This window comes from Microplitis mediator, chromosome 10, assembly GCF_029852145.1.
Source record: "Microplitis mediator isolate UGA2020A chromosome 10, iyMicMedi2.1, whole genome shotgun sequence".
Taxonomy (NCBI): domain Eukaryota; kingdom Metazoa; phylum Arthropoda; class Insecta; order Hymenoptera; family Braconidae; genus Microplitis; species Microplitis mediator.
This window is the reverse complement of record NC_079978.1, coordinates 7,843,909-7,864,562: the sequence shown is the minus strand read 5'-3', so window position 1 is coordinate 7,864,562 and position 20,654 is coordinate 7,843,909. Positions and strand designations below refer to the sequence as shown.

The following is a 20,654-nucleotide window of genomic DNA, read 5'->3' as shown; positions in this document are numbered from 1 at the left end:
ATCGTGATAGTTAATTAAATTCATGGTCATGACTAACACCCTCTGTATTTTTACTCCCAGACAATTTCTCTTCCCTAATATATAAGTATATATATATATAATACTATACAGTGTAGTATGGTAGTATCTATTCTGAAGATGACTTGATTCAAAGCCAGGAAGGGGAGCCTGACGTCATTACCCTGGTACGTTCTCGCCAACGAGCCAAAGGTCTGAGTCACTGGCTGTTAGTTTGCCTTCTGTCTTTGGATTCCAGTTTATAAACGAAATAAAACAATGAAAATATTCTTATCTACATAAATATAAATGACCAGTGTTATAACTGAAATGTAATATAGGATTTTTTTATGATTACAGAGTTGTGCAATGATGGGTCTGCAGGCCACGGCAGGAAAACGTAAACTGGAGGGAGGTGTGGGCTGCATGGAGTTCGACATGGACATGGGCGAAAGCCCGTCGAAGCTTGGCAGAGTGGAGGGCAGTTGGTGGGCAATGGAGGATAGTTACACACCGCCACTTAATCAATCGGCATCATCTTACTACGATATGGAAGTCAGTTCGCCTTGTCTACAGGCGAATCCTTGTCAACCGGCGGGCAACTTACCGCCAGCTGGATCCCAGTTACATCATCCACCTCAGCACTACTATCATCAGCGCAATAATGTCGGTAGCAATGGTGGTTACAACCAGTTATCAAGACCTCAACCTCAGTGGGGAGCGCCTCATCACTACGAGCCACCGACGATACGAAGAGAAGAGAATGGAAAGAGTTACCTGGAGCTTGGCTCGAGTTACCGCGCCAATGAAAGATGTTGCGAGGGCTCGAGGTCCAGTTGGTGTCGACGTGGTAGAGCGTGTTATCGTCAACGTAGGCTAGCCGTCCTTAATATCTCGATGTGTAAATTGGCGAGGTATCGTCAGTTTCCAGATCCTAGTTTACATCGTTCTGTTTTAATTTGCAATACCTTGAGGCATCTAGAGCGGGAAATGGAGAGAGACAGGAGTCCACCGCCAATGGAACCAGTTATTCCCGCACCCATGGCCCAACTTCAGCCATCTGAACAGGGTAGACTGACGCCTTTTCCTATGCCACCCACCGCGTCCAACGAAACGGACGTTGACTCTGGTATTGGTGACAGTGACGACAGTCGTTCCATTAATTGGGGCAGCGTCTTATCACTGTCGAGTCAATCACCTCTGGATCCTCTCAATAACAATGAACTGCTAGACGTTGATATTGGACCTGAAATAGATCTAGACTTTATGCCTGGATGGAAATTAACTCCCCTGTCGGCAGACGACATCCTGAGAAGTACAAATGTCGCCGTAGCCGCGGCTGCAGCCCAAGATCACCATCTCAATACGACGAGTAATAGTACTATTAATCATAATAACAATATAACAACAAGCAGTACAACTAACAACAGTTGTAATAGCAGTAGTACGCACGAGTCGTTGATGTGTGTCGGCTCATAGCCCCCAATACTCGCGTCGTTGAGCCATCTCATCGACTTTTACCCTCTCACACCACAGGGCAAATAAGTGCCCCTGAGTGACCTTGAAAACGACGGTACGACGTAGCGACGTATTCCAACGGGATGACCCCGGTGTTGTTACGTAGACGCTCGCCGGTGCATTTTATAATGCAGTCGTCGTTTGTTTATTGAAAGATTAAACAATTAAACTAAATAATATGGCTCGTGTCAATTACACTCCACTCGATTCTCACTTCCTCGTTGATTGTTGCGGATCGACGCCTGCGTCAGCAACTTGAATTTATAAACAACAATAATAAAAAAGGAACAACATCCCTTATCATCTTAGTCGCAGCGAATAGAACCAGCAGCATCAACTTTTAAACGGATCAGCGACTTAATAACCACAGCTGGACGCTCAATATCAACTGTGGATAGAAAAATCATCAACGACGATACGAAATCCGCGCCATCTGCATCATTATTATAATTGTATTTTTAAATTTTCAACGGACAAGGTACCCGGGCCGGCGATAATTATTCAACTTAATAATAGTTATTGGTGATAATAATTATTGAGGATGATGTTAAAGATTTTGTTATAGTTTATAACAATATTTAGTGTCTTTGACATAAATCCTTTTCCACTTATTTCTACCAGATATAGTAATGGAAATAATTTTTAAAAAAGTTTAAGCTTATCGCCTGCCTAGCCAACCAACGTTGAGACTTTATAAATCTTTATACAAGAACGTCCCTTTTAAATTCCGTTAAAATGCGTGCCTCGGAGTGACGTTCTCCAGCGGCACTAGTGTCGTTGCTTAGGCCCACGGATCGTGCCCAATATTCTCACACACTAATTGTACAAATATATATACATATATATAATAAAAAATAAATAATATGTAAATATATTTGGTGCTAAGGCACCAGATCCTGGTGCTTTTGCATTCTCGTTCGTTTCATCTCATTATTATATATGTTATATTTGTCATTATAATTGCACGTAAAAATAATAAAGCAGATTGGGAATTAAATAATTTAAATAATTTCGTCATTGTCGATGATATTGCCGTCACCAATCGCGTTTATACTGTCAAAAGTACCTGGATTATTAATTTAATAATTAGGTAGAATTTTTAAGGCTTATCACTACTAGGAAGTCATGCCCGCCAGTGCGCCAATGATCTCTCATAGTAGCTAATTTACATTATTTACATGTCATTTAAATAATATTACTAATAATATACGAGCGGCTTCCTTGTATGAGTGTGTGTATGGCCTCTAAGAATTTTTAAGAACGAAAGCGTGGACACTGTCAAAATAAATAAATAAATGTGTCCATATTTCTATTGCAACGATTGATTAAATCTCATTATCATGTGTCCACATTCATATCCAACTATCAGTGCAGCTATTACTTAAAAAAAACATGTACTTGAAGATCAGAACGTTTTTCGCGCACCGAAAATGAAAACCGTTTATGTAATTTTACTGTTTATGGATGACTTGGGGGTAGTTGAGACCAGCCTGAAATTTTCGGTTGGCATACTGACACCTGTGCAAAACATTCAAGAAATCAGATCCAGTAGATTTTAAACTTTTAATTTTGTTTCTTTATTTTTGTCCCGCGAAAAACGTTCTGATCTTCAGGTACACAAATAAATAAACTGTTTGACCAATAAAATTATGTGAAACCAGATTTAGATATTGAATTAATATTTACTTGACAGGTTACTTACTTAAAAATAATTGTTTGATGAAGACAACCTCAATAATACTCAATACAATGTCTGTTGATGATCAAGTACTCCGTTAATTATTATAGTAATTATTAAAAAATGGCAGAAAATTAATGGATCATTTAAATACATATAGATAAATTGTTTTTTATATTATTTATTTTTTCATAAAATAATGTAATGAAAATATTTATTTGTTAATTAATGAATAATTATTAAAGCAATATTAAGTTAATAAAGTTTTTGTAAAACTAATAATTGTCTATATAGTATGATCCATATATATTGATAAATGTATGTGTAATATATGAATGGGTTGTTTTTTCTTCATTTTATAATATTTTGAGATTATTATTTAAATAATGATTAGGGCAAGCGCAATCAGATATTATTATGATTATAATTATTATTATTTTTTAAATTATTATTATTATTATTATTATTATATTTTAATTATTAAAAGAAATGTTATTTCGTCCAGGGCGAGTGCTTGGTTCATGTAAATCAAGAGTCATTACAATTTTATTTTTCAAAATTAATCCAGCGGCAATAGAACAAATAAAATTAAGATTTTAAATAAAAATTAATAATTACAGCAGACAAAACGTATTGAGCGACGGAAATTTCGCCGATAATGATGATGACAGTGATTCATTTTGACAAATATATAATTAATGATTCGACTAAAAATTTATAAATTTAAATATTTGTATTTGAATGATAGGTTTAAAACAATTTGATTAATTGGTTAATTAATGAGTGTGTAAACGCGATTGGACGAGGATGCGATGTAAGAGTGGGCTATGCACGTCATAGTGTATGTTGTTGTATCTTCACATGAATGAAATATACAAATATAAATATATATAAATATATATTTATATTTTTTTATATAAATATATATAAATATATATTTATATATATTTATATATAGAAACATATTTGGTGACTATACAAATTGTAAATAGTATACATATTACACAAGAGTTAGATTTAAGAAGCGAGAATAAATTGGTATAAAATAAATAAAATATACATAAGATATTATATATATTATATATACTATATATGAGAACAAGAAGTATATATATAAAATTATTATATATATTTACCTTTTTAAGTGATACAAAGCGTTTATTAAGACTTGCTTTATTGACGAAAAAATAATTACATAAATATTTAAGCACATAAATATATATAATGCATTCTATGCCAAATCGAACAGTTTAAAAAATTTTAATTTTTGATTTCCTTCATTTTTTTATACTTTGTAATACTCATCAAAAAACTTTTCTCGGTCTATTTTGAGATTTTTTCGATGACCTCTTCGAAAATCGCTTTTTTTTTCGAACATGTCTTTCAAAATATTTTTCTATGTTACTTTCAAGTTTCAAACTTTAAATCTTTTTTTTTTAAGTTCATGTGATAAAAATTTTTCAAAAAGATCAAAATATGCAAGAACTTTGAAGGAAAAGTTTAAAATTTTTAAATTATACAGAAAAATATTTAGGATAATTTGTTCGTAATTTTTTCTGACAAGTACATGGAAAAATAAAAATTTCGAAAAAAAAGTTTCGGCTTAGACCACTATCAAAGAAGTTATTAGCAAAAAATGAGCGATTTTCGAACGGGTCATCGTAAAAATCTCAAAATTTACCAGGAAGAATTTTTCGATGGGTACTACAAAATATAAAAAAATAAAGAGAATCAAAAATTCGAATTTTTCAAACTGTCCGATTTGGCATGGAATGCCCTATATATATAAATTCATTTTTTTAATTATGAAATTTCAGTTAAATTTTAAAATTATACTCGTTTAAATTAATTTAAATTGCGATAGTCATGTTAACTGATCATGTCCTAAATATTCTTCCATAATTTATAATTTTTTATTATTCCTTCTGCGTTTGCTATCTTCGTATAAATTTTCTACAGTGCGAAAATTTCACGCTGGTCGTGAATTTTCGGTGCGATTAATTTTTGTCATAATTTTTCAACGCAATACAATTAATATTTTAACAATATTTTTCAATAAGTATTTTAAAATATTTATTTATTTATTAATTTTTAATCACTTACTCTGAAATTCATCTGATGTATTGGGTATTTTATGTTTTAAATAATTATTGAAATTCGTAATTTTAATTGAGAAAAATAGAAATTTGTAAATAAAGCAAGTCCTAGTAACGCCTCGGGAAACTTAGGGCAGGAAAGACGACATGTGTACATTGTAAATAGTAGTGCATAAAAGATATGAAGGTTTTCAGAAAGACAGAGTTAAAGTTGCATCGAAAAATTACGCCATTTTCTCGAAGCGAAAGGACGCGGAAGAAGGATGGAAATATATTATATTATTATTTTTATTACAATTAATATTTTAACTAAATTTATTTATTATTTAAACGCTTATGTAAAAATTATTATTATAAATTTTTACTTGCATTAATTTATTACACGAAATTTTTTATCGCACAGTTTAGAATTTGTGTTCAAAAATTCAACTCAAATCTATGTTCCAAACGGCCCACTTAATTTTTTGTGTTAATTTAACACATTATTCTTGTGTCAAACAATAATACAGGTTTAAAACTTGTTGAGATCAGATGACAAATTAAACTTTAGTTAAATTTACACTTGATGGTGTCAAATAATTGACACTAAATATTTAACCATTGAATTTTTATACTCAAGAATTTATATACAAAATTTTAAACTGTGTGAACATTCAATACTGCTTTCAAAAGCAATTTTTAAACTGATAAAACGATTTTTAAAATTTATTTTTTAAAAACCCGTCATGTGATTGTCCTGAATTTGCTTCGAGGTTTGGCGTAACCTTTTTAATAGAAAATTAGAAAAAAATAAAAATAAAATATATGATGCACGGTATACCTCTAAAGAGCGTACTGATCTCTCGATTTTTCATTGTTCTTCTAAAACCGCATCGAAAATTTGAAAATTTTTAACAAAAAAACGTATAATGATTATCTGGCATTGGTCTTAGATGGACAAACTAAATTTTGCAAAAGAAAATAAATATAAATATATAAAAAAAAATCGGGCGTACAAAAGTAATGACGTATATAACAATATAAATAATTCTAGTCGTAAGCGGTTTGAAGTAACAATCGGAAAAACGAGTGGTCTGGACGTTATTTTAGTATAATAATGTTGTATCACACATACATACTGTTTTACCAAAATATCGGCAGCGACGAAACAGAAAAAAACAATAAAATTATTATTCATTGGATAAAGCAACACAATATGGACAACAATAATAACAACAAAAGAAAAAACAAAATAAAGAGTATTATTCTATATATAATAATGATTAATAGTTTTCATTACCTATCTCCCTAACAAATTACATATGACAAATATATTTCAGCTTTACGAATTCGGTTACTGGTGAAATTAAGCTTAGCCAGTAACTAAGTAAGTAATATAAAATAAATACAATAATTATAATTTTAAAACTATGAAAAGCAAACTGTATCATCATATATTTTCGTCTGGCCGAAGGATCATCCAGTGGTTCTTTTAATAAATACTTTTTTATTCCAGACCAAATTGTATGGCCAAATATTGGCCATTCAACAGTGCGTAAATCATTATAAAACAAAAATCTGTCTCGATGATTCATTCTCTCCCACATTTTTTGAGTTTCTGTTACAGTTACTCGCCAATCGGATGTACCCCAATATAATATAGTCTTTAAATTCATTGTTATTTTATAGAACATCGCAATGGCCCTACAGTTTAAGAAAAATAAAACAAATACATTAATATCATCACGTTATTAAAATAAGTAAGTGGTAAAGTTTAAATAATTTATCTTACTGTGGTTTTTGTAACATTGCCATAAGTACAATATCTGCAATTACTGCTGGTATACCGTGGAATATAAAATGAAATACATAAAGTAGAAAATAACATGGTGCTTGTATCATGAAAGTTGGACCAATCATTCGATTGGATGGGCTCTCTGCAATTCGTGCCTGTCCGTTATCTTCAAATTCTTTCATAGTAATAGGGTTGACTGTTGATGAAGCGTAATTAAATACAAAAACTTTTCCGATGTTTTGTGTTCTAGAAAAATAATAAAATACCAATAAGATTTTCAACTGCAATAATTGTCTGACATTGGCGTACACCAAAATATAAAAAAAGCACTAAATTTATAAGGATAACAATTATTTTTATCAGCAACATATTTGGCTTAACAAAAATATTGTATATTTGTCTATCAACAAATACTATCTTATTGAATGCAATTTTGCCTAAATTAAATTGTATTGTTATAACCTGTTCGTTACAGTATCCCATGTAAGAGCAAGAATTGAATTAGTACACATATCAGCGGGAACGTAATCTTGTACGGAGTCTGCTGGGGTATTTGTATGAATAATACCTAATCCGTAACCAACAAATAACAATACTGGTCCATTGTAGTTACCACACCAACCGGGAAATGGTTCCTGGTAAGTTGATATTACTGTAAGAATTTGGAAAATTAGTAATTTAACTTATGAGTGATCCGCAGATTTTTCAATATGTAATAAGGAGCTTACTCTGACTCGGTCTGTAAATAATACACGGGTAAGACGTTTCTTTGCCAAATTCTTCGACTAAAGATTCAGCGATTGATTTACCAAAAGTGTAGATGTTAGCCCACGGTTTACATGTCTCGTCTACAGTTGCTTGCGGTATACCGTTTTTCGCGATTTCATCCGCGTCGATCATGTCTTGGACCATCTTAAGACCCGCTGGTGGCGGGTAACATTTTTCCTCAATCACTTTGTTATAAGAGTGCGAGTACGCAGTTGATATATACATGAAACACACTAATTTTTTGCACGCTCTAGCCAATTCGATCATATATTTTGTTCCAAACACATTACACTTGAGACTATCTGATATTTTCGTGGCAAATTTAACGTTTGATGCATTATGATAAATCATGGTCACTTCATCTATTAACATCTTTCTGTCTTCAATGGACAAATCTAAGTTTTCTTCATTCAAATTTCCTTCAACTATACATACTTTAGATTCAAAATTTGGTCGATAACTACGTAATTTTTCAAAAATCTAAAACAACATTTTTTTTTTTTATATTAATTTCGCTGTTATGACTCTTTATTCATAACAAGTAATTAGTTAAAAAGTACGTACCTCGTTTTGAAAGTATTTTTTCATACGTTCTTTAGCTGAAACTTTGTGTGATCTCACAATTAAAATCAATTTTTTAATCCCCGCACAATCTCTTAATATTTTTTCAACAAAACATTTTCCTAAAAATCCAGTGCAACCCGTCAATAATATAGTTTGCCCATAAAAAAACTCTTGTATTTCGCTTTTTTCCATTTCATCTTCACCAAAATCATCCTCGTCACTAATTCGTCGATAAGTATCATCCATTGCAAAACGTATAAGAATAGGATTCTATTTATCCAATAAACGTTTTATTTTGGACAAATTAACAATTACTCCATGATATACAGAACTAAATAATAAAAAAATAATCTAACACTATTAGAACGTAATGTTAATTCCAGTACCATTCATAAATTTACATATATGAATGTTTTTTTTCACACGATCGATTTCAATTGACTTAGGCACACTGTTTCCAGTTTTCACAAATCATTCAGCTTTTATACTAGAATGATAAATGCCAAATCAAATCCATATTCATGAAATAATAAATGTAAAAGAGTGTATAATGCATAGTTTTTTTAAATATATTATTTACAAAAATGCTGAAACACCGCAGTTCACGGCCAAAATATTCACCAGGTCTACTTATTAAGTGTCTTTGTAAGTCGATATCATAGAATAAAGTTACTTCAACATTATTCTATTGATTAAATAAATTTTATGAACAATCATATACTTAAATTAAAGATTGTATTTTATTTATTCATTGATAAATATAATTAACAACATATATTACATAACATAATCATTAACAAATACATTGATATAGCATTTCATAATATAAATTTGATATACAGGGTGATCTAAAATTAGTGATCTAAATCTCACCGGTGTAAAACTAATTTAGATCACCCTGTACATGATTAATGACAGTTAAATTGCAAAAAAATGGTTGGCTATTAGTTTATAAATGACAGTAATACTCTGTAGATTTTTTTGTCCTTCAGAAGTTTCAAATTTTTTCAGTTTTCATGACTTGTACACTGTAAAAAGAGCGGTGTTAAAAATGGACTCATTTTAACTCCGCCCGGTGTTAAAATAACATTACACCGGTGTAGGAGGAGGAGTACTTCACCGGTGTTAAAAATACCGGTGTTAAATCGGGGTAACCGGCGTAAAAGCGGAGTAAAATCGGTGTAAAAGCGGAGTAAAATCGGTGTAAAAGCGGAGTAATACCGGTGTAAAAGCTGGATAAGCTGCATCCGCTTGGAGTACAAACTTTAAAGAAAGATTATAAAACACAAAAAATGGCAGTTCTTGGCGTTATTTTAACACCGGAGATTTTTTTTTAACACCGGTACAGAATATTTACACCGGCGGCGGTGCTATTTTCACGGCGCTTTCGGTGTTGAAATTTAACACCGCCAATTTTAACACCTACACTGCTTGGACTTACCCCGGTGATTTTTTACAGTGTATAATTCTTTACGATATAAAAAACAACATTCTCACTCCCTGAAAAGCTTATTTGACAAATTGATTCAGTTGTGTCTGTGTCAGTATTTCTCAATTTAAGTACATATTTAAGCACACAATGTGACAATAAATGAATCACCGGTCAATATACCTTTCAGAACTCGTATATTTTTTAATGGTTCGTTTTATCTGCAGTGACATTTAAATCGCTGAATAGTGTTATGTGACCGCAATTATCATAATATGAAGGATTCCGAGGTAATTTATAAATTGTGATAATAGTAACCCGACATTTGAGTTTCGTGAATATTTGTATCGGTTGAGCCAGAAAATTGTGAATTTTTCTCAATACTTTTTATTGAAATAATGTAGAAGAGGCGGTGAGACAGATTCCCATTCCACAATTAAATCCTCCCCTAAAATCCTACAAAATTTTTTTTTTTCAAGTTTTACGTCTAGTAGAAGCTAAATTGTTTACTTGTGTAAATTTATTAACCGAGTATGTTAAACCCACATGATAAAAAATTTTTTAAATTTGATCCCTGCATATTTTTCTCTTTCTCAGAAGCAAAATAATTATTTTGTGCCTTATAAATAAGCGGTTCAGTTAAGAAGAACTTAAAATAATGTAAAAAAAAACTTTTAAATAAATATTTACTTATTTTTATTGTTATTTATAATAAAACATTTATTCAACAACAAATATCAGTGATTATGTTCTACTATCTAATGATTCAACAATTAATATCGATAATTAATGTTATGTATTGACAAATGTTTCCTTCTTCTACAATTGTCTCCAAAGTCACGAACCCAATTTCGTAAATGTAAAAATGGATCCAATTTTTCTGTTGACTCAAAATTTAATTAGTCACAAAGTAGACATCGTGGATCATCTACAAATAATATGGACGAAAACCAAGAGCTTGAAAATGAGAAACAATCATTTGAAAAATTTTTATTTTTACTTCCGGATCAAGTCCCCAGAGTCAAAAAACAAATTCGGATTTAAGTCTCAAAGTTCTCAATGACGTTTTTGAGGATCAATTTATAATTTGAAGATTGACAAAAGTATAGAAAGTTATTCTAGTTTAGTCCTCAAAGTAGTAGTTACGACCAATTTTACCACTTTGAGGACTAAACTGGAATAACATAATCTGGATTGAGCCTCAAAATACTCAAAACATACAGGAATAATTTAATCCACATTTGAACCTCAAAAGTCTCATTCAACGTATTCTCCCCTCCCTTTCCTATCTAAAATTTTTCAAAGTTCGAAGTATAACTTTTCATTCGTTGAGGATTTTGAGGTCTTACTTATAATTTAAAATCGATCAATTATCTGCATTTAGACCTCATAATTCTCATTGAAGATTTTTAGTACTAAAGTAGAGTTACTTTCTGAGCAACAAATAAAATATTAAAGGAATTGAGGCTTTTGAGGACTAAACTAGAATTTGGTTTTTGACTCGGGCCAACACACCTCGATGGACAGTAGTATTTTATTTTTTATTCTGGAAGGAGACAATATACTAGGCTAAAAAATACGGCAACTAATTATACTAAGAGTAGTATATTGCATTATTCATAAATCAATCATCAACCTACATTGAGGATTGCCGTACAGTCATGTTTAATTATTATCAATCAAGCCTAAATGTACTTCAAGAACTTCAAAACAGGACAATAAAAATTATATCAGGCATAAATAAATATACTAAAATAAAATTGATTTTACAAATTTTGGGTTGGACAATAGTGAATCAAAAATTAGTACGTAATTACTGTATTAGTTCAGTGCGCATACATTAATTCAAAAATATAAGTACATATGTATGGATACGTTTATAACACCGCTTCCAAAAGTTCCGAGTCTTTCATTTGGTAGCGCTGTCGTTATGCATGAATACGTTTTACACCGATATTTTAATAGCATTGTAACGGAAGTGGAACTGATTTTAAATCATTTGAATATTTATAAAACAAATACCCTCTTCTTATTTATTAGAAACGAAACTAGATTCAGTCCGTCACTTACGATCTTTCTTTGCTTTTCTTTACCACTGTAATCGTGGTGTTGCTATTTCTAGTATGTGTGTTTTTGTAATATAAGTGATAATAATTCATAAGTTAATTAATTATTACAATATTAATATATTTCCACACTTTCACCCCTTCGTTAACCTGAGACTCAAGTAAATCACCAAATTTTATGATCCTTACTGTGTATGAGTCTGAAGCTTTTTTGTACTGATTCACTGTTCAAATGAAATGAACGTTAATGTTATTGAGTCATAATAAATAACTAAAAAGTGATGGTAAAACACCCTCAGCGCTTTTGTGCTTGAGGTGTGGAATAAATAAAGCAATTGTCGATTTAATTACAATATTAGTATCAATTCAAAATGATACTGGTTATTAAACGTATACAGTAAAACCTGGATTAGAAAGAAACCTCTATAACTGCGACTTTTTGCCAGGTGCTGGCACCGTCACAACTGACAGCGAGTGATAAATCAAAATTTATATCAGTGAATAATTATTGACGGAAAAAGTTATTTCAAACAAACCAAAATAATGGAGTTTATTAGCTAATTTCGATGTCATTAAATAAAGTATTTTTTTTTAAGTCTATATACATTAATTATTTGTATTTCACTTTTATTTCTTATACTAATCTTGCCTGTCTGATTGTCCTTCTATAACTGAAAAACCTCGATAAGTGAGAAAAAAATCTTGGTCTCTTCGAGTCTCACTTATCCAGGTTTCACTGCATTAACATATACCTATTTTTACCTTTACCTTTTTATCTTTACTAATAATAATTATCGTTAAATTACTTATTTGAAACTTTTTAAAATCAAAGTTTAAAATAATGATCGCAAATACGAGGGTTCTGAACGTTATTTTAGTCTAATAAAATATTGGATAAACATATATATCGTTCAACCAAAATTTTGTCATTGACAATACAGAAAAAGCAATTTTAATCATTAAATAAAGCAAATCAATACAAATTACATATTTACACGCTTGACGGTGTAAAATTTTTTAATTCAAATCGCCTAAATTTAACAAAATTTTTGGTGTAATTTTCACACCAAAATTTTTACACCGATATTTACACTACACCGAATACAAAAATGTTTTACAGTGTATTGATATGATAATCACTCTGAATGTGAGTTGTCAGAAAGCTACGTCTGAATTTCACGTTGTTGACTGCAAAAAGTTGATGTTCAATTAATTGACGCTAACTTTTTGTCAAAATGAAAGCAACTTTTGTTCTTCAGCCTATTCCCGCAACTTCCTGGAAATATTTTCTGTCAACTTGTCTTCAAAAAGCAGGCATCAATTTACTATACAATTTGTAGTTCAAGTTGTACTCATATTGTATTCAAAAATTGAAGGAAATTTTTATTTCATTTGCTCAGCAAACCTGGCTATCTGTTGACAATTATGAGTCACTAAAATGCATCTTACGGCGGACACAGTTATTATTTAAAACATCACGATGTACCATCGTAAATTTTTGATACATATACAACTTACATTGTATTACAACAAAGTTATCACAGTATTATTTATTTTATTCGAAAGTTTATAAATGGAAAGAATAAATTTAGTAGTAAATAAAGCTTTTAATTTGCAATTTATTTTTTTTTTCTTTTTACGATGTTAACACTAATTTTTTCTAATGACTTTTAATACAAAAAGCCTTCGATAAAATTACGGTGTCAAATAGTATAAAATGTAACTTACATGCTATGTAATTATGATTCTATTTAAGATTATCTAAGATTTCGATGTTAACACTGTAAACTTTATTGGAATTATTTTTCCGTGAGTTATACATATACATATATATAATGATTAAAAGTTTTTAATACCTATCTCCTTAACAAATTACATATGACAAATATATTTTAGCTTTACAAATTCGGTTATTGGTGAAATTAGACTTAACCAGTAACTAAATAAGCAGTATAAAATATATAAGATAATTAAATTTTTAAAACTATGGAAAACAAACTGTATCATTACATATTTTCGTCTAGCTGGGGGATCTACAAGTGGTTCTTTCAACAAATACTTTTTTATTCCAAACCAATATGTATATCCAAATGCTGACCAATTAATAGTGCGTAAATCATTATAAAATAAAAATCTATCACGATTATTCATTCTATCCCACATTTTTTGAGTTTCTTTTACAGTAATTCGCCAATCGGACGTACCCCAATATAATATAGACTTTAAATTCATTGTTATTTTATAGAACATCGCAATGGCCCTACAGTTTAAGAAAAATAAAACAAATACATTAATATCATCACGTTATTAAAATAAGTAAGTGTTAGAGTTTAAATAATTTATCTTACCGCGGTTTTCGTAACATTGCCATAAGTACAATATCTGCAATTACTGCTGGTATACCGTGGAATAAAAAATGAATTACATAAAGTAAAAAAAAACACGGTGGTCGTATCATGAAATTTGGAGCAATCATTCGACTGGATGGGCTTTCTTTACCCTTTGGTACACAGGCATCTTCAAATTCGTGTAAACTCATAGGATTGACTGTTGACGAAGCGTAATTAAATACGAATACTTTTCCACTTTCTTGTTTTCTGGAAAAAAAAATAGACAAATACAAGCCATAAAGTAGTAGTAAGAGCTTTAACTGCCACAATCATCTATTTTTAGTCGACACTTAAATATAAAAGAGGAAAGCATGAGTTTTTCTAGTTAACAATTATTCCAATCAAATATACATCTTCGACTTGATAAAAATTTCATAAATAGACGACAATGTTCATTAAACGAATATGAGGTGTACGAGTTCCAATTACTAACACTATAAAAAAAGGTGTAAGCATCATAATGCATTTATATATTCAATGCCTTTTAGTCATTCAATAATTGTTTTTACTGTTAAGAAAATAAAAATTTCAAAATACTCTCTGATTTTTATAAAATCTCCAGTTATCGTGATTTTTTTAGGATATCCAAAAAATATAACTTGTTTTTCATTTAATCTTTTAAATTTAAATTAAATTTTTTTAATTTTTTTAATCAACTAATAGTATCTTCATGAATGCAATTTTGTCTTTAAAGCTAATTGTACGATTCTTACCTATTCGTTACAGTATCCCATGTAAGAGCAAGAATTGAATTAGTGCACATATCAGCGGGAACGTAATCTTGTACGTAGTCTACTGGGGTATTTGTGTGAATAATACCTAATCCGTAACCAATAAATGCTAGTGCTGGCCCATTGTAATTACCACACCAACCAGGAAATGGTTCCTGGTAAGTTGACAGTACTGTAAGAATTTGGAAAATTAATAATTTAACTTATGAGTGATCCGCAGATTTTTCAATATGTAATAAGGAGCTTACTCTGACTCGGTCTGTAAATAATACACGGGTAAGACGTTTCTTTGCCAAATTCTTCGACTAAAGATTCAGCGATTGATTTACCAAAAGTATAGATGTTAGCCCACGGTTTACATGTCTCGTCTACAGTTGCTTGCGGTATACCGTTTTTCGCGATTTCATCCGCGTCGATCATGTCTTGGACCATCTTAAGACCCGCTGGTGGCGGGTAACATTTTTCCTCAATCACTTTGTTATAAGAGTGCGAGTATGCAGTTGATATATACATGAAACACACTAATTTTTTGCACGCTCTAGCCAATTCGATCATATATTTTGTTCCAAACACATTACACTTGAGACTATCTGATACTTTCGTTGCAAATTTAACGTTTGATGCATTATGATAAATCATGGTCACTTCATCCATTAACATCTTTCTGTCTTCAATGGACAAATCTAAGTTTTCTTCATTCAAATTTCCTTCAACTATACATACTTTAGATTCAAAATTAGGTCGATAACTACGTAATTTTTCAAAAATCTAAAACAACATTTTTTTTTTTTATATTAATTTCGCTATTATTACTCTTTATCCACAACAATTAATTAGTTAAAAAGTACATACCTCGTTTTGAAAGTATTTTTTCATACGTTCTTTAGCTGAAACTTTGTGTGATCTCACAATTAAAATCAATTTTTTAATCCCCGCACAATCTCTTAATATTTTTTCAACAAAACTTTTTCCTAAAAATCCAGTGCAACCCGTCAATAATATAGTTTGCCCATGAAAAAACTCTTGTATTTCGCTTCTTTCCGTTTCATCTTCACCGAAATCATCTTCTTCACTTATTCGCCGATAAATATCATCCATTGTACAATGTATAACGTTACTTATCCAGTTTACGTTTCGTTATAAAAATAAAAATATTGTGACAGCTTAAACGAGTATATAAATAATTAAAATTTAAAAACAAGAACAACACTAATTGTTGCGTAATGGTAATTCCAGTACTGTATGTAAACATATATTTATGTATACATGTTTGTTATTTTTTGCACAATTGTTGCTAAATGACTTAAGCCCACTGTTTCAAATATTAACAAATCATTCAGCATTTATACGAGGATGATAAATATCGAATCAACTGCATATTCATGAAATAATCAATTTCAAAGAGTATAACGCACAGCGTTTTGAATACATTACTTTTAAGTATGCTGACACACTGTGGTTCACGGTCAAAATATACATTAGGTCTACCTGATAAGTGTGTTCGTAGTATTAATATTTACATTAATGTAGCTTACGTAGTTGAGCAACATTGTAGTTCAAATTTGATACAGTTAATGACAATCAAATTGCAAATGAAATCTGATTATTGATTAATGAATAACAGTTAACCGTTAATGTGTGTTTGCCCTCATAGCTCGGAAAATATGAATACTTAAAATTTATATAAAGTAGCATAAATGCATCTATTATCAATGATTGGTATTGTTATGATTTTCATGCAAAACAGTTCACTAATTTTTTCAGATGCAAAATTACTACCGTTATGTATTTTAGAACTTAGCTCAGTATTATTAATTACCGGCATACATTTGTAACTTATTAACAGAAACTTGTCATTAGTTCACGATACGAATTAATAAAAAGGGCGACGTTTAGTAAAATTAAATATTTTTATCCCAGATGATGATTTTTTGTCAGTGAGTATTGTCAAAACTTCTCTGTCTATTTTCATATTTTATTCCATTACCCAATAATTAACATAAAATATCATCTACTTATTAATGCCAATTCATTTCCAATATACACTAATTGTATAAGTTAAACTTAGTTATTTTAAGATACTAAGCAATAAATTTTGCTTTGTGATATACGCTATTAATTTTGATGTAAATGATTCTCATTTTTAAATTAATTATGGTTCTGGTTTAAAATTAGTATATGAATACGCTATTAAACTTAAACATTCGTTCTAAATTAGTGAAATTCTTAGCATTATTTATTTTCGTGACTGTTTCGAATTTGCTTTGATTTATGACTTTTAAACCTTGTGTGTGTGTGTGTGTGTTCGTGCGTGTGTGTGTTAGACAATATATTTGGATAGACAGTACAAAATTAATTGAATTATCTAAGTCAATTCATTTTAATTGAGACAGAACTAAATATTTAAAAAAAAATATTAACGGAAAAAATATTAAGATTTAAGAGATTATTTCTATTAATTATAGATAAAATATACGAAAAGAGAACACATCACGATTCTACTATTGACGTTGAATATCAATACGATTAATGACTTATTTGTCATATTTTTGACGATATGTTTTGTCTTGGATATTTAGCCTTGTAACCATAAAATTAATCGAATTATCAAAGTCATTGAGGATCCGTAAAAATTCGAAATCGATTGATTAGGCAAATTTGGAGTTATTCCGAAGACTGAAAAATGGTGGGCATTTTTGTATCAGTTGATTTTTTTAAATAAATTTTATAGTATTTAATTAGTTAACTTCAAAGACTATTAAGATCTGAATCTTAAACCAGCTCGTCAAAGGCCGCCGGAATCTTCTAAATTAGTTAATCTATTCGGGTAACAATGTTGAGAAAATATTTCAAAATAAAAAGTTATCTCTATTTTTTTGTAAAAAATTTATAATTTTCGGGTACATTTGATCTCAAAAAGTAGCGAATTCTAGAAAAGAATTTAATTAAGGCGATGTACAAATATATTTTATCTTTACGAATCCAGTTATTGGTGAAATTAGGCTTAGCCAGTAACTAAGTAAATAATATAAAATATATACAATAACTAAAATTTTAAAACTATGAAAAACAAACTGTATTATCATATATTTTCGTCTAGCCGGAGGATCATCTAGTGGTTCTTTCAACAAATACTTTTTTATTCCAAACCAATATGTATATCCAAATATTGACCAATCAACAGTGCGTAAATCATTATAAAATAAAAATCTATCACGATTATTCATTCTATCCCACATTTTTTGAGTTTCTTTTACAGTAATTCGCCAATCGGAAATACCCCAATATAATATTGCCTTGAAATTAATTGTTATTTTATAAAATATCGCAGCAGCCCTAGAAATTAAGAAAAAATAACAAATATTAATATCATCAGGTTATTAAAATAAGTAAGTGTTAGAGTTTAAATAATTTATCTTACCGCGGTTTTCGTAACATTGCCATAAGTACAATATCTGCAATTACTGCTGGTATACCGTGTAATAAAAAATGAAATACATAAAATAGAAACCAACATGGTGCTCGTAACAGGAAATTTGGACCAACCATTCGAATAGATGGGCTGTCTCTACCTTTTGGTACTGCGTTATCTTCAAATTTTTTTAAACTCAAAGGGTTGACTGTAGATGAAGCGTAATTAAATACAAATACTTTTCCATTGTCTTGTTTTCTAAAAAAAACAAAAAAATATCTAAAGTATTGATAAGAGCTTATTCTGCGACAATTGTCAAATATTCAAGTAGAGTTCCGTAGGGAAAGTGTGCGCATTTCCGTCCGAAATGAATGGGTTTGCGCACACGCACTCAAAGCGCACACTTGCCCCACATGACTCTATGCTAAAAAAAGATTTTTTGTCAATTGGTTAAGAAAAATCTTAATTGTTGATACTGTCAGAAATTTGTCAGGCAATAGAACTTACTTAGATATATTTATGTTAATAATTGATAGACTTTCCCAACAAATTTTTTTTTATGCGTCGACTGATTAATTAACCCCTTATTTTTATTAATCAATGAAATGATTCAAAAATATGAAGCATACTATGAAATTAATCAAATGTACTAACTATAAAAATGTTATATAATCTTTATAAAATCATGAATAGTCGTGCTGTTTATAGAACCTTACATTTTATAATTTTATTATCGTTCAATATTCGTATTGTGGACTATCTTAATGGGTGCAATTTTGTCTTTAAAGTTAATTGTATGATTATTACCTATTCGTTACAGTATCCCATGTAAGAGCAAGAATTGAATTAGTACACATATCAGCGGGAACGTAATCTTGTACGTAGTCTACTGGGGTATTTGTATGAATAATACCTAATCCGTAACCAACAAATGCCAATGCTGGTCCATTGTAGTTACCACACCAACCGGGAAATGGTTCCTGGTAAGTTGATATTACTGTAAGAATTTGGAAAATTAGTAATTTAACTTATGAGTAATCAGCAGATTTCTTAATATGTAATAAGGAGCTTACTCTGACTCGGTCTGTAAATAATACACGGGTAAGACTTTTCTTTGCCAAATTCTTCGACTAATGATTCAGCGATTGATTTACCAAAAGTGTAGATGTTAGCCCACGGTTTACATGTCTCGCTTACAGTTGCTAGCGGTATACCGTTTTTAGCGATTTCATCCGCATCAATCATGTCTTGGACCATCTTGAGATCCGCTGGTGGCGGGTAACATTTTTCCTCAATCACTTTGTTATAAGAGTGTGAGTACGCAGTTGATATATAAATGAAACACACTAATTTTTTGCACTCTCTAGCCAATTCGATCATATATTTTGTTCCGAACACATTACACTTGAGACTATCTGATACTTTCGTTGCAAATTTAACGTTTGATGCATTATGATAAATCATGGTCACTTCATCTATTAACATCTTTCTGTCTTCAATGGACACACTTAAGTTTTCTTCTGTCAAATTACCTTCAACTATACATACTTTAGATTCAAAATTAGGTCGATAACTACGTAATTTTTCAAAAATCTAAAACAACATTTTTTTTTTTTATATTAATTTCGCTATTATGACTCTTTATCCACAAAAATTAATTAGTTCAAAAGTACATACCTCGTTTTGAAAGTATTTTTTCATACGTTCTTTAGCTGAAACTTTGTGTGATCTCACAATTAAAATCAATTTTTTAATCCCCGCACAATCTCTTAATATTTTTTCAACAAAACATTTCCCTAAAAATCCAGTGCAACCCGTCAATAATATAGTTTGCCCATGAAAAAACTCTTGTATTTCGCTTCTTTCCGTTTCATCTTCACCGAAATCATCTTCTTCACTTATTCGCCGATAAATATCATCCATTGTACAATGTATAACGCTACTTATCCAGTTTACGTTTTATTATAAAAACCAAAAAACTACGATAGCTTAAGTGAGTATATAAATAATTAATAATTATTAAAAACGAACAACACTATAAGTGCGTAATGGTAATTTCAGTACTGTTCGTAAACATATATTTATAAATACATATTCGTTATTTTCGCACAATTGTTGCCAAATGACTTAAGTACACTGTTCCCAAATTTTACGACTCATTCGGCTTTTATACTAGAATGAGAATCGCCAAATAAACTCCATATTCATGGAATAATAAATGTAAAAGAGTT

The 20,654-nt window shown here is 30.3% G+C and overlaps 4 protein-coding genes across 5 annotated transcripts in view; 1 reads left to right on the top strand and 3 right to left on the bottom strand.

Moving 5' to 3' along the window:
• The window catches only part of LOC130676770 (uncharacterized), a 116,712-nt gene extending 113,900 nt beyond the window's left edge, over positions 1-2,812 (top strand). For both annotated transcript variants that reach the window (XM_057483269.1, XM_057483270.1), the window contains one exon: positions 358-2,812. In XM_057483269.1, coding sequence (XP_057339252.1) covers positions 358-1,476 — 1,119 coding nt within the window. In that variant the 3' untranslated portion in view covers positions 1,477-2,812. The remainder of the gene's footprint in view (positions 1-357) is intronic.
• Positions 2,813-5,368: 2,556 nt separating this feature from the next.
• On the bottom strand, positions 5,369-8,860 carry LOC130676769 (fatty acyl-CoA reductase 1-like). Its single transcript, XM_057483268.1, has 5 exons — positions 8,396-8,860; positions 7,792-8,311; positions 7,526-7,715; positions 7,061-7,309; positions 5,369-6,972 (listed from the first exon to the last, which is right to left on the bottom strand). Exons 1-5 carry the CDS (start codon positions 8,639-8,641, stop codon positions 6,585-6,587), a joined length of 1,593 nt encoding a protein of 530 aa, XP_057339251.1. The 5' UTR covers positions 8,642-8,860; the 3' UTR covers positions 5,369-6,584.
• Positions 8,861-13,657: 4,797 nt separating this feature from the next.
• On the bottom strand, positions 13,658-16,342 carry LOC130675412 (fatty acyl-CoA reductase 1-like). The gene is made up of 5 exons (XM_057481080.1): positions 15,864-16,342; positions 15,260-15,779; positions 14,994-15,183; positions 14,239-14,487; positions 13,658-14,150 (listed from the first exon to the last, which is right to left on the bottom strand). Exons 1-5 carry the CDS (start codon positions 16,107-16,109, stop codon positions 13,763-13,765), a joined length of 1,593 nt encoding a protein of 530 aa, XP_057337063.1. The 5' UTR covers positions 16,110-16,342; the 3' UTR covers positions 13,658-13,762.
• Positions 16,343-17,889: 1,547 nt separating this feature from the next.
• LOC130675410 (fatty acyl-CoA reductase 1-like) lies at positions 17,890-20,565 on the bottom strand. Its single transcript, XM_057481079.1, has 5 exons — positions 20,101-20,565; positions 19,497-20,016; positions 19,231-19,420; positions 18,433-18,681; positions 17,890-18,347 (listed from the first exon to the last, which is right to left on the bottom strand). Exons 1-5 carry the CDS (start codon positions 20,344-20,346, stop codon positions 17,957-17,959), a joined length of 1,596 nt encoding a protein of 531 aa, XP_057337062.1. The 5' UTR covers positions 20,347-20,565; the 3' UTR covers positions 17,890-17,956.
• Positions 20,566-20,654: the final 89 nt, after the last annotated feature.